The sequence below is a fragment of the Macrosteles quadrilineatus genome, unplaced genomic scaffold (assembly GCF_028750875.1).
Source record: "Macrosteles quadrilineatus isolate MER2022 unplaced genomic scaffold, UCM_ALF_1.0 Scaffold_1__1_contigs__length_201487025, whole genome shotgun sequence".
In the NCBI taxonomy this organism is placed as follows: Eukaryota; Metazoa; Arthropoda; class Insecta; order Hemiptera; family Cicadellidae; genus Macrosteles; species Macrosteles quadrilineatus.
Genome location: NW_026542594.1, coordinates 56058657 through 56076228, shown reverse-complemented (window position 1 = coordinate 56076228; position 17572 = coordinate 56058657). Strand labels below are relative to the sequence as shown.

Below are 17572 nucleotides of genomic sequence, written 5' to 3'. Positions count from 1 at the left end.
GTGCAGTGTAAAAGCATCCAAGAAGAACATAAAAGTTTAAACTCTTAATTGTGAAAATAATTGTCATATTATAAAAGAAAGTAGTGTCAAAATTTCCAAATTTTACTGAAGAAAGAAGAATTTAAGCCTTTAAACTAAGAAGAAAATTATTATTACAGAAGATTGGTGAGAACATTCCATTTATTAACTCAGACTAACTTATAGACTCCTCAAGCATCCATTTGGACCCTATTTACCTCCATTAATTAAAATCAAAATCCTTCCTATTTAATTTATTGTTTTTGAAAGATTATTAAATTTATAATTTACCATACTCATTGAAAATTTAAATTGGAAATCTTTTGATTCGGCCAGCACGAATCCCCACCCCTGAACAATTTTTTTGTAACCCCATATTAACCATTTAACTTATGTACCATTAAACCTCATGCTTTAAAACCTCTGTCCTCAAATTATTATTGTTTAAGATAAGATATTATTTAAGATAAGAACCCACTGAAAATAATAAATTTCCTGTATCCAAACCAGTTAAATGCCCTGAAATAGATATTAGAATCAATAATCTCCCAACAAAAGCATTAATCGATATTGGTTCTACAATAACATGTATTTCCGAACAATGTTTCAAAGAGAATCAAAAAATAATTCAACCATTTGAAGAACTTCCTTTGTCTAATACGACAATAACTACAGCTACTGGTGAAAAATCAAAACGTGTTGCAAGAATCATTTATGCCCCTGTAACCATTGAACATCAGACCATCTGGCTTCAATTTCTTATCATACCTAATTTAATTAAACCTGTGATATTTGGTATGGACACATTAACAGAACTCCGACTAAAGATAGATTCTAATGAAAATAAATTAAGCTTAACAATTAATGATACTGATATTAATCTAAAATGTGATATGAGTATTAAAATGGGACAAGTATGTCAAATAGATATAGGCAATTGCCAAAGGCCATATGATAACTACTATAACAATGAAGAAAACTATTTTACAATGTACAAAGAATATCACTTACCCAAGAAAGAACCACAGACCCACAATTACATGAAGACCTTCAAACCGATTTCCCCAATACTTGGACCATCAACATACCACATAAGTGATCTCTACAAAATTATATGGACCCTATCATATATATCCTCCATGAAGAAATACATGGAACCGATCTACACACCATAACCGAAGATAGAAGATAAACTGTAATGTGCGCTTAACCCAGTAAACATTGTCGTAAAAAGGAAGAATTTTAAATCATACCCACACAAGCAGTGAGTTAACAAGCCAATTTCCCAGTTACCTCTGTCCCAATAGTTAAACTATAGTCATAATCACAAATTTAATGTATTTAGTTATAAGAGGTTATCATCAAGCAATCACAAACAACTATTCATTTAATGTACTCCATGGTACCTATAAGAATCATACATCTCTTATATGTCTCATGTTCATTTCATATTTCAACATTTGTTCATCACTCCATTCATTTAATATGTAAAAAATAAAAAAAAAATTGTTTTAACCACTTAAATTAATGTTATGTTTTTTAATGTTTGTAGAAGATAGGAGGGGATAGTAATCATTTTGCTATTTTAGAATTATTTTATTGTTATGTTCATTCCAACTGAAATTTGTTCTAGTTAAACCTTAATGTTAAGTTTGTTAGATTTTTGTTTCAACTCAATTTCATCTCTATTTTTGTTATTTGCTGTATAAAGTTAAATATATTTTTCGTCATTTAGCGAAAACATGTTATTAAAAATTTAATTACATATTTTCTGAGGGGATATTGTAATGACTCAAAATTCAATGTTTATAATTATAGTCCTTATTTTATTTTCAAACTCAATCTTGTTATATTTTCAATATTTATCCATGTCCATTTTTAATATTATTAAAACCATATTGTCTCAACATATATATAATTTACTATCAAAATTTATTCATTGGCTTATCCAAAATTATTATTCAAAAACAAATCCTCCAATCAGAACACCATCCATCTGGGTTCAAGATTATTAATAAAATTCAACCATATTTTTATTTATGTGAACCCCATAACTTAAAATGAGGTACAACAATGAGATTAACAGTGCAGTGTAAAAGCATCCAAGAAGAACATAAAAGTTTAAACTCTTAATTGTGAAAATAATTGTCATATTATAAAAGAAAGTAGTGTCAAAATTTCCAAATTTTACTGAAGAAAGAAGAATTTAAGCCTTTAAACTAAGAAGAAAATTATTATTACAGAAGATTGGTGAGAACATTCCATTTATTAACTCAGACTAACTTATAGACTCCTCAAGCATCCATTTGGACCCTATTTACCTCCATTAATTAAAATCAAAATCCTTCCTATTTAATTTATTGTTTTTGAAAGATTATTAAATTTATAATTTACCATACTCATTGAAAATTTAAATTGGAAATCTTTTGATTCGGCCAGCACGAATCCCCACCCCTGAACAATTTTTTTGTAACCCCATATTAACCATTTAACTTATGTACCATTAAACCTCATGCTTTAAAACCTCTGTCCTCAAATTATTATTGTTTAAGATAAGATTAGAATACAAACCATATTAAGGGTTTATTTCAACTTTAATTTATTACACACAAACACTCTACACCACGGTTAATCCAACACGCAATAAAAATGTATTACAAACCCATAAACGCCTAATACTATATAAATGGACGTTAATGTGATGATTAATTTTTATTTTACATCATCAAAATACAGTTGGTATTTGCACAATCGTGATATGTTAAGTCATTAACCTTGGTTCAGTAATAAAAATTTTACTCTGTGCTTACTTAAACAAAACAAAAATTGCTAAACACTGTATAGCAATAAATAACGTAAAGAACAATACCCCCTACCGACTAAGCGAATTTCCAGTTGCCTGAATTGATTTTCAATTCAATGTATTTAATTAACTTTAGGTTTTATGAGTACATAAGCTTGCTGCTACAGGGAGGGTAAAAAAGTGTGTTGTTTGGTAAAATATTAATAACTTAGTATAAAATAAATACATTTACCAAGTTTGATCAAATTATATCCATAAACAAGCAAACTTTGAGATACTAAATTATTTGATTTTTTAAGCTCTTTAAAATGGTCTGGAGAGGAATTAGGAAATTTGTGTTTAGAGGGTTAAAAATTAGAAAAACCAATTTTTACCACATAAAACCCCCTTCCCATGGTCCGATCATGCTGGTTTGGGAACTTATTCAAGTTTATCCCGCCTTACACCTTCAAACCAAATTTAATCAAAATCGGACAAAAATTACTCTGTTCACGGACACACACACATATATATATGCATATTATATTTGATATTGTTCACGTGTAGGGCTACTGTAATTAATATTAATAAATAATATACCATAGTACCCTTTTTTTTATTATTTTTAATGACTGATGCATTTCAACATTAAGGTCATGGTCACAGTCTTTCACAATGTTATTAAATCTAATATGTAAACAAAGAAAATAAATAAAATCACATGTTTAAATTTTAACTAAATCTATCTTGACTTGGAAAATTATATAATTAAGAATATCGTTATGCCAATGGTTTTAATTATTAATTTTGTCTTAATTCTTGGATCTTATCATAAATTGGGTTTAAATTTTGTGTTTGCATTATGTTAAGGATGTTGCTTTCATTTTTTCTTGTTGCTAGATATATATGTAATTCTTCTTTTACATTCATACTTTCTCCTTTTTGTTCATATTCTAAAATGTTGACACTATCATCAATTTTTCCATAACTATGGTTATGTGATAAAATGTGTTCCGCGTACATTGATTTTTGAGTTGTCATGTTGTTGGATTTTACTGATTGAATGTGTTCTTTGAATCGGCAAGAAATTGATCACCCTATAAAATTTAGAACAATCTTTGCAATTGATTTGGTATATTCCTGATTTTTCATATTTATTCATTGGTTGCCGATTGTTGTTGGACATTCGTTGTATTAATCTGAAGGAGTATAGCCTATATATGTTTATATATATGCATATATAAAAATTTGATAGAATGGTGTTTTTGGCCTCTGGGGACATCAAAATGAAAAAGTAAATCGGTCCCGGGCCTAGGTCGTACCATGAGAATGTGGATAAAAACATTAAATAACTCATAATACGGCATAAAATCTTAGTACTTAAATCTTAAAGATTACAACAGTTGTAAAATAAGATAAAGATAACAATGACGTAAAACACCACTTATTATTTTGCTTTGTTCTTCTATTCTTTCTTTGGTTTCTCTTCATCCACACTTCAACAAGTTGTCATGGTTACTAATCATCCAACCACAAACTGTTGTGACATAGCAAGCGCATGCTTCGACCATTAACATTGCTGTTATGGGCAGAAAATCGAAGATGGTAGGTGGTCCTGCCGACTCTTAAGCTTCAATGGTTGACTACAAATAAGATTTTTAATCTGACAAATGAAATCGGATAGTGTGAAAGGAGCGTTAGTTCTAAAGATGTGTCAAAACCGAATCTCAAATCTCAAAACCATCAAAACTTTGGAAAAGTTTCGGTTTCGAGATTCGATCACAGAGTTTCAAGATTCAAAAGTTTCGAAGATTTTTGCAGTTTTATTTTTGAAACTGCTGATATTTTTTGTGTCATTATTATTGTTAATAACACTGTTTCCACACTAGCTCGTAGCAATAGAGCAAACATATCACCATCAACAGTAATAAAAAAGTAAACTGTATTCTGAACCTTTAAAAAAGGCATCTTAAACACTATAGCTTTAATGATGTACGATTCAGTTTCATATCAATATTTCATAACACAAAGAAATATTGACTACTAAATGTTGTAATTAATCTAATAGTCATGTTTATGTTGGTGTTAGGGGTTTAATTTTAATGTTGGTTGTTTATAAAAAAATATTTTGTATTCAAGTTTAAGATTACCGTATCATTATCAGACAAATATTTCAGTGTCAGGAGTCGATCTCATTCAGTTTTGATTGCATACTTAACATTTTATTGTTATCTGTATTTTTGTAACCTTGACCTTTGTTACCAGCTAAGTAAAAAAGATTCACATATAGATTTGAGATTTGAGATTCGGGATTTGATTTTTAAAAGTTTCGGTTTCGGTTTTGAGATTCGAGTTTTCTGGTTTTGACCATCAATAGCTAGTTCCATCACTACTAAATCCATAATGTATACAAATACTATAGAAATGTTAGTTTTGTTCAAGGAAAGGCTCTGGGCCAAGATTAAAGTAAGTAAAATAAATATTTAATTTATAAATTTGTAAATACAACTTACTAAAATACAGAAACCTACCTTTTGCTTAGTACTGTCAAATGTATATAGAAAAATGACATGTAGAGGCAAGCTGGCAAAATTATGAGGCAAATTACTCTGGCGATGAAATGCTTGGCTGTGTATGTCTGAAATAAAATATATTCATAAAAATGAGGATAAACACTATTATCTGGGATCAATCTGGCCATGGCAACAGAGTGTAAATCTATCAATCCAATAATAATTAGGATAATAAACACTATTTATCTGGGATCAATCTGGCTATGGCAACAGAGTGTAAATCTATCAATCCAATAATGAGGATAATAAACACTATTTATCTGGGATCAATCTGGCCATGGCAACAGAGTGTAAATCTATCAATCCAATAATGAGGATAATAAACACTATTAATCTGGGATCAATCTGGCCATGGCAACAGAGTGTAAATCTATCAATCCAATAATGAGGATAATAAACACTATTTATCTGGGATCAATCTGGCCATGGCAACAGAGTGTAAATCTATCAATCCAATAATGAGGATAATAAACACTATTATCTGGGATCAATCTGGCCATGGCAACAGAGTGTAAATCTATCAATCCAATAATGAGGATAATAAACACTATTTATCTGGGATCAATCTGGCCATGGCAACAGAGTGTAAATCTATCAATCCAATAATGAGGATAATAAACACTGTTATCTGGGATCAATCTGGCCATGGCAACAGAGTGTAAATATATCAATCCAATAATGTTTTCAAACAAGTAGGCCAACTTCATGTAGCAGACCCAGGTTTCGGGTTATTCTTTTATTTTGTTCATTATCAAAACAATATCAGTAGTTCCAAGTTCACCGATCCGCAGGGCTGGTGCAAGGTGTTTTTCCTGAACATGTGAGGATCTTTTTGGCACCCCACCCCTTTAATATACAACCCCCACTACCCTCTATATTAAACTCCTTACTTAAATAAATACCCCCGCCGCAGCAAACCTGCAGACTATGCAAATTTTCATTTGCCTGATTGGATTTATATATAAATCTATTTAAATAACACAATGTGTTAGCCCGTTCTACGTACGGGAATGGAGTAGTAAGTTAAAACTGTGTATAATTCAGAACAGCTAGTTTACACGTATAAAGACAAATTTTCTTGCAGTTTGAATGTGAAAAATCACCTTGTAAACAAATGTCGCATAACCAAATATGATGTTTTCATCCCATTATAAGCCTATAAGATATGCATTTTAAATCCGATAATTTTACAATAAAACAGCAATTGTGTCGATGTGAAAAGCGTTGAAGTGGGATTTGCGGCCGAAATGAACATTACATCTAAATATAAATCAAAATATGCGTTTTATGTGAATAACTGAATTGCTATTTTTATCTAGTGACAAACTAAAATGAATTACAACAGAACATGTTTTCCCTGACCAGTTTCAATAAACCTACAAACCAAATGTTATGTTATAGCTAGGGAAGGGCCGATTCCGATTCCAGTGGTATCGAAGAATTGCCCATACTCGATATTTCGCTTCATTGTAATCGATACCGATTCTGAAAAGTGAGGTTAATTATGATGCCAAACTCAACTGACATTGAAGGTTGTAGAGAGTGGCACATCTTAGTTTATTTGGAATACTCTGAAGTCAGCTAATACAAATAATTCCAAGTTCATTATCTCACATTCGTAAAAGTTTTATAATCCAAAATAGCTTGCTTTGCATTTCACAACTAGTGCCGCCGAATGATGTGTAGTTGTGTTCACCTGATTGACAACAGTGACAACTAGCAGAGCAAAACAACAGAACTCTAGTTGCCGCCATGTTGTCAGATCGAGGGCAATGTTGCCAGATGGTACAAGCATTGAATATATAAATATAATACACATAAAGTGTATATATAGTCAATGGTACTAGTATAACTCACGTTTTCTAACTCGTGATAGGGTTTATGTACATTTCATTAGCAGCTTGAGAGCTTGATAACTTGCTGATCATAGTGTATAATAATAATATCATTGACTATAAACACACTTCGTAATAATATATTCAGTGGTTGATCCTTTAACCCTCTAAGTATAGCCATAGATAAAACATACTCCCTTAGTAGATTTGTCATCCTTATGGAACAGCTGAAGCCAATTTTATTGTTAGTTCTGTACGTCCAACTGTAGAGGTTATGTTTTGTTTACAATTTGTTTCTTGATATTTCAGTCATTTAAAACATCATTTAACCAAATAAAACTGGATAATCATAAACAATAACTGGTCTTCTAGTCATATAACCAAATAGTAAAGCACAAATCATGAAAATAACCCTTAAATAATAGAAACAAAATTTTGTCTACACTAGCCATCAGTGTGGACGTACATGAACTAGAGACAAAAAACAAGCTTCAAAATGTACAATGGGATGAGGAGTCTACTTGTGTTGATTAGTCTATGGTATAGCCCACCCCTTATTGGGCAGGTTTTCTGATGCGTACGAGTGTCGCCCACCCAAAATTGGGAGAGTTTGTAGGTGCTAAGTTTTGTTCGTTATTTTTATATATTATGCGTGATCATTGCCCCAGCTTACTTGTACTAACTGTTCAGCTAATTCAGGGCTTCATGGCGACTATTGGAGACGGCCGTTTAGCGATTTATTTTTTTTCGTTATATGTTGTTTCTTTCTTACTGAACTGAAACAACTGTCGTGACTTTGCAAATGACAAATTAATTGTGTAACCAATGTTTTGGTTTTGTTGTTTGTTTGCTGTGCGTGTTTATGTAACCTTAATTAATAGCATGCAGTTATCTTATTGTATAAAGATTAAATAAAAATAACATGCTCCTTTATTTATAGCGATGGCGAGAAGCACACATAAGTTAAATGTGTTATTAAATGAATTTTTAACAGGTATCGGTATCGAGTGCGGAATCGAGAATCGAAACCAAAGTTGTAGAATCGGAATCGGTATCGGAATCTACCAATTCAGGAAACACTAGCCTTATCACAATTTAATTATTACGGGTAAAGATATATTATAATGGGTATCAAAGGTATAAGTATTTTAGGAGCAGCCCAAACATACAGTAAAAAACCTAGAGTCAACCTAAAAGTTTGCTGTATAGTTTGAGATATTTACTTTTGGTGAAAAAGATACCACTTTTTCTCGGTCATCAAAATCCATATACAATTTCTGGTTTTCCCGGTTTCCAGGTCAGCTGGACACCCTGTATTCATTGCCGCGGTAAATGTACATCAGCTAGTGTCAGTAATGTGAACAGAATCAATAGAAATGAAAGTTACAATTCACTAATATACTTTTGAAATAATATATGATTGAGAAGTATTTGTTCTTACCACAGGTCTGCTGATATCTCCTAAGATATCCCACAGTTCCGTAACGGTGCAAAATCCAACAAGAAGGACAATGAACAGTCCCACAAACTTGACACTGACAGCACAGGCTATCATTGTTCCAGTGAAGACCAACCAAGCCCACCACTGGACTGAGAACGGCCTGATAAAAGAGACCATGTTACAACTATGTGATTATAATAGTGGAAAGCTCATTTAAACACATGAAACATAGAGTTTTCAAAACTACTAAAATCTTTTCCAGTTGTAGTCTTTCAACCATATTCATCAGTAAGGTGAGCCTGCATTCATTCTATCAACCACAAAATCCTTCAACCTGGCCAAATCTATCTTTCCCAAATGATGTCAATAGCAAAAACTGGTTATCATTGTTACAATTAATTGGTGAAGTGTCCGAAAAGTGTACAAAACTCCCATCAAATTCTATAATGAACGTGATACGTTTTTAGTGGAAAGAACCTCGTATTAAAATAAGACTTTATTTATACCAGAAGAAATACCTAAAGATTTTCCACCAAAAATTATAGATTTAATTGAATATACTCTTTAAAGTATTAAGCAATTCTTTAGTACAAATAAATTAAATCAGTATTTGTTGGGAAGCCTAAAATATAATGATCCGTTTTTTGTTTCTATCTTCCTAGTAACCAAAAATAACAAAACTATTTAAACATCTGTCAGCTGATAATTAGGTGACAACTAAAATATATTTAACATTTTAACATCTCTGGTCACATCACTAGAGGAGCCCCCTGCGAAGATTGGAAGTCCATGGAGTTTCGGGAGGGTTCCGAAAAGTCACAAAACAAAATTAAAAGTAATAAAATAAAATAACAGTAAGGATAAACGTGCACCATCAAACTGAAACTGGATTCTTGAATTTAACTTTTCTTCCAGACTTTGTCGTATATGACTTTAGAAGATCCACATCCTTTGAAGTTTGAGATACAGTTGAGGGCTTAACTTAATCGTTCTGAAAGCCGGTTTAAATCTTTCAAGACTAACATTAACATTAGAAACATTCAGTTTTATTGTGTTATTTTTACCGTATTTCTTGATCACTGGATGAGGTCCAGTGTATGGATGTTATTAAGATTTTCTCATAGCATCCAGCCTCAGAAAAACAAGCAAATATGTGTCCAAATCACAAAAAATGAAGCTTCGGTTGATGCCGTGTCTCTTGATATTTGTTGGTTGACCAGAGACTTAAAATCTATAATATTATAAAGAAGAGGTGGTGTCTGTGTGTTTGTATGAGATAAACTCAAAAACTACTTAAAATGTTAAATATAATTTAATTGTCACCTAATCATCAGCTGACAGATGTTTAAATAGTTTTGTTATTTTTGGTTACTAGGAAGATAGAAACAAAACAAGGATCAGCATATTTTAGACTTCCCAACAAAAATTTATCCAATTTATTTGTACTAAGCAATTGCTTGTTATTTTAAAAAGTATGTTCAATTAAATCAATCATTTTTGGTGGAAAGCCTAAAATATACTAATCCTTGTTTTGTTTCTAACTTCCTAGTAACCAAAAATAACAAAACTATTTAAACATTCAGTAGTAAGAAATAATTATCAGCTGACAGAATCTGTCAGCTGATAATTAGGTGACAACTAAATTACAGTATATCTAACATATTAACCCATTCGCTGCCAGCATTTTATTTATTCGTCTAATCGAGAACCGCCGAGGCCATTTTGTACTTAAACTCAATGCTTATATAAAATGGCTACAACATTTTTATTTTTGCAAATATTTTGATAAATTAATTTTTTCTAGAATTGTAATAAAATTGAATTATAAAAATATAATATTTATAAAGGTTTCAAAGAATTTGTTATGTTACCAAATGTAATTTCAAAAAATAAAAATAAATAAATAAAAACTTTGAGTACAACCAAAATAACTAAATGCATAAAAAATATTTTACCAATATTTGAGTAATTTTTTATTACTACACACTTTTGTTAGTAAGAATGCGAAATTTGGAAATCCTACATTGAAAATAAGCTTCTTTTCAGGGTTTGAAATAAATTGTCTTCAGAGCGTTTTGATGTCTTCGTGTCTCTCAAATGCGCTATATAAAGTCTAATGCCATATCATGCACAAGAAAAGTAAGAAGCCAGCAGTTTTTCATTATTCCAAAAAACAAAGATAACACCAACTATTTACAACATAAAACTATATCAAAGCCACACTAAAAAAACAGGCCGTAATGCTTGTCCAGCATGACGTCACGATAGAAGACGGCAATGACGTAATTTTGCCGTTTGTGATCAGCTGTTTGTTTTAATCTTTCATTGGAAAATAAATAAATAAGTACTTATACGTCATAGCCGTCTTCTATCGTGACGTCATTCTAGGCGAGCATTACGGCCTGTTATTTTAGTGTGGCCTTGACTATATACATACACTTAGCCTAAAAATTTTAATGGTCTAACATCGTCTAGCACCTTTGTTGGCTAAAACACAGGGCATGTACACCTTTCAGACACTCTAGTGCATATGGTTCGGGATTTCTTTCTTTTTCCACCTGCTGCAATAGCCTACTACATACACAGCAGTTTCTCTCTTTTTTATCTGGTAAGGTTTCCATTCCAAATTGGTAATTTTTGCCGCTGATTGTCTACTCCTGCCATCTGAAAATTGTCTCCTCCTGCTAACTGATACTTATGGACAAGCCACTCTTTTGACATACTGTCAATTATAGATACTGTAATATGAACTGAAACCTATTCATGTCTTTTCCACTATGGTTTTCCTTATATATAAGGTAAAAGTTCAAAATTATTCTTGAAAAATGTGTAATACAACCTTTTTCTAATACTGATCGGTCCGTCGCTCACCGAGGTAGGCGTAACCTATAACATCTGATCTGAATGGTCAATACCTCCCATGAAGGAGCTGTACAAATCTATTATCTCTGGGTTTTCTTTTACAATTACCTCATTATTTCTTACTACTGATTTTGTAACACACTTAGTTGACAGAAGAAGTACTGGGTTCTTTTGGGAGACTTTTTCCTTGTACACAACCATCAATTTGTGGTCTTTAAGGTTGTAATCTTTTTGGCCTTCCTCATATTTTTGTCGAGAGTATCAGGTATACCTTTCCTGTTTTTCCTCATAGTGCCTGTAATGTAAGTCATCCTTTTATACAGGGTGTCCCGGAACTCTCTACCAATATTTTAGGGCATTGCTCCTGGGTAAGAAACATACCTAAATATCATATTTAAATTGTCCGGAAGTCCTTAGTTACTCACACAGCCGCCATTTTCTTTTTTCAGTTATTAATTTTTTTCTGGAGAATAGTTAAACATATGAAATTGAAACTTTGCACAAACATTTATGACAACTAGACAAAGCTACAAAAACATTATGACGATTTTTCATATTCATAAAACAAAATGGCGGTCATTTAAAATTTTGTTTCTTAAATAACTCAAAAACCGTTGATTTTACAAAAATTGTAAATGGCCGCCATTTTGTTTTATAAATTTGAAAAATCTTTATAATTCTTTTGTAGCTTTGTCTAGTTGTCCTAAATGTTTGTGCAAAGTTTCAATTTCATATGTTTAACTATTCTTCAGAAAAAAATTAATAACTGAAAAAAACAAAATGGCGGCTGTGTGAGTAACTAAGGACTTCCAGACATTTTAAATATGATATTTAGGTATGTTTCTTACCCAAGAGCAATGCCCTAAAATATTGGTAGAGAGTTCCGGGACACCCTGTATAGATAATCTGCCAAAAGTATGGACATAAAGACATTACCTACAAATAGGCCTCGAGAATTTATGAAATGATCACTCAACTCACCAATTGCACACCAATCTCTGTCAAGTTATGAAATATTGTGTCTTCACTCACTGTCGACTTATCTCGACCAAGTTTAGTCATATTTACTAACTAAAAAAGCACCAGAACAACTTATAAGTCTTAAGAAGTTATCTACAAACACATGATCACTGTTTATCAGACGACGCCATCTTGGGAAATCTCGTCCATCACGAGAAAAAAACACAAACAAAGGCAGTCAAAGCTCTTGCTACATGAAGCCCAGATGATGCTGATTCGATTGGTGTGTTATTTGTGGCTTTTGGACATAGAGGTGGTCAGTAAACAAACATTTAGCAGACATCCGATATATCGGACCGTGGCGGCCAAAGGGTTAAGTCCCTGGTCACATCACTACACGTTAAATGGATTTTTGCACTTAATTTATTGGACGTTTTGAGAAAAAAATTGAGATTTCTATTAAATAGCTGTTTATAAGGTAAACATTAAATCTTTGATTGGTAGAACATTAGAACAAGACAGTTTAAGCTGAAGAGTATAATATAAATTTTGAGTTAAATAGTAGGAGTACTAACTTGTTGTTGGCACAATGGCATTTTGCCATTCCATAAGTAGATCCCATCACAAAGAACAGCAGTATAGGGTCCAACAGAATATACTGAGTGAGAGTGAGGATGCCAACATCTGTAAACAATAATTCATAATGAGTATTTTTGTTATAACAGAGTTATAAAGGAAGATAAAGGAAGTCACATACTGAGAGAAGCTAGACATGGAGATAGAGGTAGAATTTACGCACGTTGCAGTCTCCAGGTGAAGTAAATACAATGTGTCCTAGGAAGGAGGTATATGGTGGAAGTGTAGGTCTACTGTGCGGTTTACATAGAGGTCTTTCACAAAGCCTGTTGGCAACAAGCAAGTTTGTTACTTACTGCACACAGCCAAGGAGCTGGTTTATATTAGAGGCTACTCTGTGATTGGTCCGTTAAGGCCATCATTCCCTCCAATGTTGTCAGTGGATCAATCAAGCTCTAAAGCATAGTTGTTGCTGCACCGTTACTTTGGTGGTAGCTTGTGCTGCTCGTCACAAGTTATGCTTTTGCTTAAGTTATAGTTTTGAGCAAAATTTTTGAATTCAGAGTTTTCAAGACCAGTGTATCTGGTAGCAAACTGTGTACCACAATCAGATCGCAGCTCAATTGGAATACCGTGGCGGCAAAATACAGATTTGCATTTCTCAATTATCTCAGCAATTGACAGGTTTTTTTAATGTAGCTATTTTAAAATAACGTGAAAAACAGTCAGTGATTACTACGAACCATGTTCCTTCGAGTTTGAAGAGATCAATCGCTGCCTTTTCCCAATGACGAGATGGAAGCTCACTGGGTAAAAGGGGTTCATGATGTTGTGTTCTATGTTCAGTACATTTGGACAATCATTAACAAATTTCTCAATATCAAGTGACATTCCTGGCCACCACATACCATTGTTGGCTCTAAGTCGACATTTCGTAATGCCTAGGTGGCGTGTATGTATTCTTGTCAACATTTCTTGTCTAATGCACGGTTTACACAAGCGACTTTTTCATGACCCGGCTATACACTGGTTCACACGAGCGACGAGTCGATAGATGAAAATATCGATATCAAAGCCACTCGGATCCATCACTGGCGCACAATGAGAACAAAGGGGAGTATGCGAGCTGCAGCGCGATGACCGACTGCTCGTGTGAATGCTCCCATATGGCTACGTTTTGGCTAAATGTTTGCCAGATGTATACGTCACATTGTAGGAATATCTCATCAGACATCTTAGTCTTAGTCTTTGAAGACGGGGTGTAATATCATTGATCTCTTTAGTAGTCAACATACTAACCAAATCTTTGTGATCTGTTTCCAGCATGATGTGCTTGCCCACAATGTAGATGTATAACTTGTCACAGCTCCATGTTAATGATAGAGCTTCTCGTTCAATGTTAGAGTAGTTTCGTTCGGTTTCGCTCAGAGTGTGTAAGATATAAGAAATAGGTTTCCTACAGGGTGGGCCAGATAAAACCGGTCCCGAGCGAGTTTACGTAATACTCATACAATGCGTACAGGAAACTGAAAAAGTGACTAGGCGAAATAAAAAAAATGCATAATATTAAGTAAAATGAAATTTTATTTTGTCTATTTTACAACATGTACATTTAAGGATTTACAGTCTCTGTTCAAAATGGGAGCCACCAACTTGTATGCAAATTTCAGCACGGCGAATCATGTTCAGGAAAACAGTCTGCAATTCTTCTACTGGAATGTTGGCAATTTCTTGTCGTATGTTTTGCTTCAATTCTTCTAAAGTCCGTGGGTTGTTGTGATAGACATTACCTTTGAGACGGCCCCAGAGATAAAAATCGCAAGGCGATAGGTCGGGCGATCTGGCTGGCCACAAGCCTTTACTGATGGTTCTCTCTTTAGTAAAATCACTGTGGATTCGAGCGAGAGATCGATCAGAAGTGTGACAGGTTGCCCCATCTTGTTGGAAGTACGCATATGACACTTCTTCTGGATTCAGTTGTGTAACAAATTCTTCATAGATCCGTAGATAAACGTCTGTATTAACTGTCTCCTCGAAGAATATTGGTCCAATGATCCGGCGACCAGACATTGCGCACCAAACACCAATTTTTAAGTCATGCAGTGGTTTCTCATGGGTTACATGAGGATTGTGTGTTGCCCAATACCGCGTATTTTGAGAATTTACATACCCTGATAAGTGGAACCATGCTTCGTCTGTAGAAATGAATAAAAATGGATCCACGTTACCTTCTGCAATTTCTTGAAGAACCCATTGACAGTAACGTACGCGTCTAGCCAAATCAACCTCTTTCAATTCCTGAACAACACTCACACGATAGGCACGCATTTTTAATCCATGCAGTATACGCCGACAAGATGTTCGAGAAATTCCGACTTGTTGCGATAATCGTCGTGTTGACTTTGAAGGACTCCTTCCAATAATGGTCTGTACATTGGCCACAGCTTCTGGTGTTCGTACAGTTGGTTGTTTGTCTCTCTTCATATTGGACACATTGCCTGTTGTACGCCACTTTTTAATTAAATCCTGAATGGTTGATTTAGCAGGAACTCCATCTTCAGGATACTTCTCAAGAAACTTTTCACGGACCAACATTATTGAAGTTGTACGAACATATTCCTCCACTATGAAAACACGCTGTTCTATTGAATACGGCATGATCCACACTGCTCGGTCAAACACTCAAGCTACACTGACGTGGACAGATAGACAGGACAGGACGGACGGCAGACAGTAGTGGAAGGGGAAAGGTCAATGTCCCGTCATGCTGTACATCGGCGCGTCTCGTATGAAGCCTACGCCTCTCGGGACCGGTTTTATCTGGCCCACTCTGTATTACCATCTGATTGTTGTTGTAAAAGAACTCCAACCAATCCATGTGCAGAAGAGTCAGCAGAAATCATAGTCGGTTTATTTTTATCATAGAATGCAAGTTGAGGTGGAGAAGCCAATAATTCTTTCAGTTCATCAAATGCTTTTTGTTGTTCACAATCCCAACACCATTCGTTTTTGCTACTTAGTAGGTCGGTAATGAATCCATATATAAAGCCCAAAGTACCCATGAACTTCTGGGAAAACTACAACTCACACCCCCATAAACCATATACTTAAAATGTTTGTAATGACGAGAAACCTTGTGCAACCATCCATTATTTCGTAAATTGCCCTTTAAGGTCGTAATTGCTTTCCAAAGAGAACTTTCCATATACTTAATGTTAAAAATACATCAGCTGTACTTAATTGTATGTCATTCTTTAAAATTATTACCTTATTAAAATCGGGTGTGATTATTTGTTTGTTTGTATTACTGTATTCTGTTTTGTTTATTTCAGATTAACTTAACCAATCAATAGTTTTATTAATACTTATGAAGTCAAACGGGGTGAAGCCCGTGGGTAACAGCTTGTTTTAGTAACTGGCTCTTGTTCGGTATGTATTTGCCAATGAAGTTAACCATGCCAAGTAACCTTTTTGAACACCCAAAATATCTGTTGGAGGTGCCATTTTTCTTATAACTTCGACTTTGATTCCTGATTTGGATAAATGGTGACCTAAGTAGGTTAGCGAGGTTTGAGAGAACAAGCATTTGTCTTTGTTTAGGGTGAACCAGGGCCTGATTAAGGGTCTAGTCGCCAGTAGGCTGACATTTTTTCGCGCCCCCTCCCCGCCCCCCCTCCCTCACACTACCCCTCCAATCTGCCACCACTTTCAAAATTTTTAAGTATAAACAGTAATACTGAATTCAAAAATTAAAAATGGCCAAAGAAAGGCATTATACTACTATTCAGTTTATTTAAAAACAAAAGAAAACTGATCATACATAAATGCATGGTTTGATTAGGAACTTTTAAAATAGAAACAAATCGGTTGTTCAAGGAATGTAAAACTTAAAAAATTATGCATTTATTTTACATTTTATTAAACATATATGATTGTATTAAATCAAAAGTAGACCTAACCTAAAATATCAAAAAACCGAACAATAACATAGGTAAGTACTTTCTTAATTAACTCTGTTAATCACCTGCTAGGCCTAAAACAATTTGATTAGTGCCTTTTAGATGGAATTACTTAGTTTACAGCATTTATCTGTATTTATCTGCAACAACAAGTATCGTTAAATGTTTTTACAAATCAATCATTAGGCCTACTATAAATATAATGATTATAAATATCTGTCCCTATTCACGAATGTTCATCAACATTTGATCCAAAACTTATGCGAACTAGGCAAATTTATGCAAAGTCTTTCTTTCGTGCTTTGGCTGACGCAAATGATTCAACTATTTGGTTAAAGGATATTGTTTCCACAAACTCATTTTCAATAAACAAAAGTGCAAGTGACTTCATTTTATCTTGACTTAAAGTTGATCTAAGGAAGTTCTTCACTCGCCCAAGAGCAGAAAACGATCTTTCACCACTGCAGTTTGTTACGGCCATACTTAAAAATATTCTTAAAGCCACTTCAACATTTGGAAAAAGTGATTCTATCTTCAGATACTTCAAGTGTTTCAAAAGTCTGTAA

The 17572-nt window shown here is 33.6% G+C and overlaps 1 protein-coding gene across 2 annotated transcripts in view; it reads right to left on the bottom strand.

Moving 5' to 3' along the window:
• LOC128983149 (protein O-mannosyl-transferase 2) overlaps positions 1 to 17572 on the bottom strand; it is a 196600-nt gene that overhangs the window by 85974 nt on the left and 93054 nt on the right. For both annotated transcript variants that reach the window (XM_054402324.1, XM_054402325.1), the window contains exons 6-8: positions 13047 to 13155; positions 8650 to 8809; positions 5332 to 5438 (exon numbers count right to left, since the gene is read on the bottom strand). In XM_054402324.1, the coding sequence (XP_054258299.1) occupies positions 5332 to 5438; positions 8650 to 8809; positions 13047 to 13155 (376 nt within the window). The remainder of the gene's footprint in view (positions 1 to 5331; positions 5439 to 8649; positions 8810 to 13046; positions 13156 to 17572) is intronic.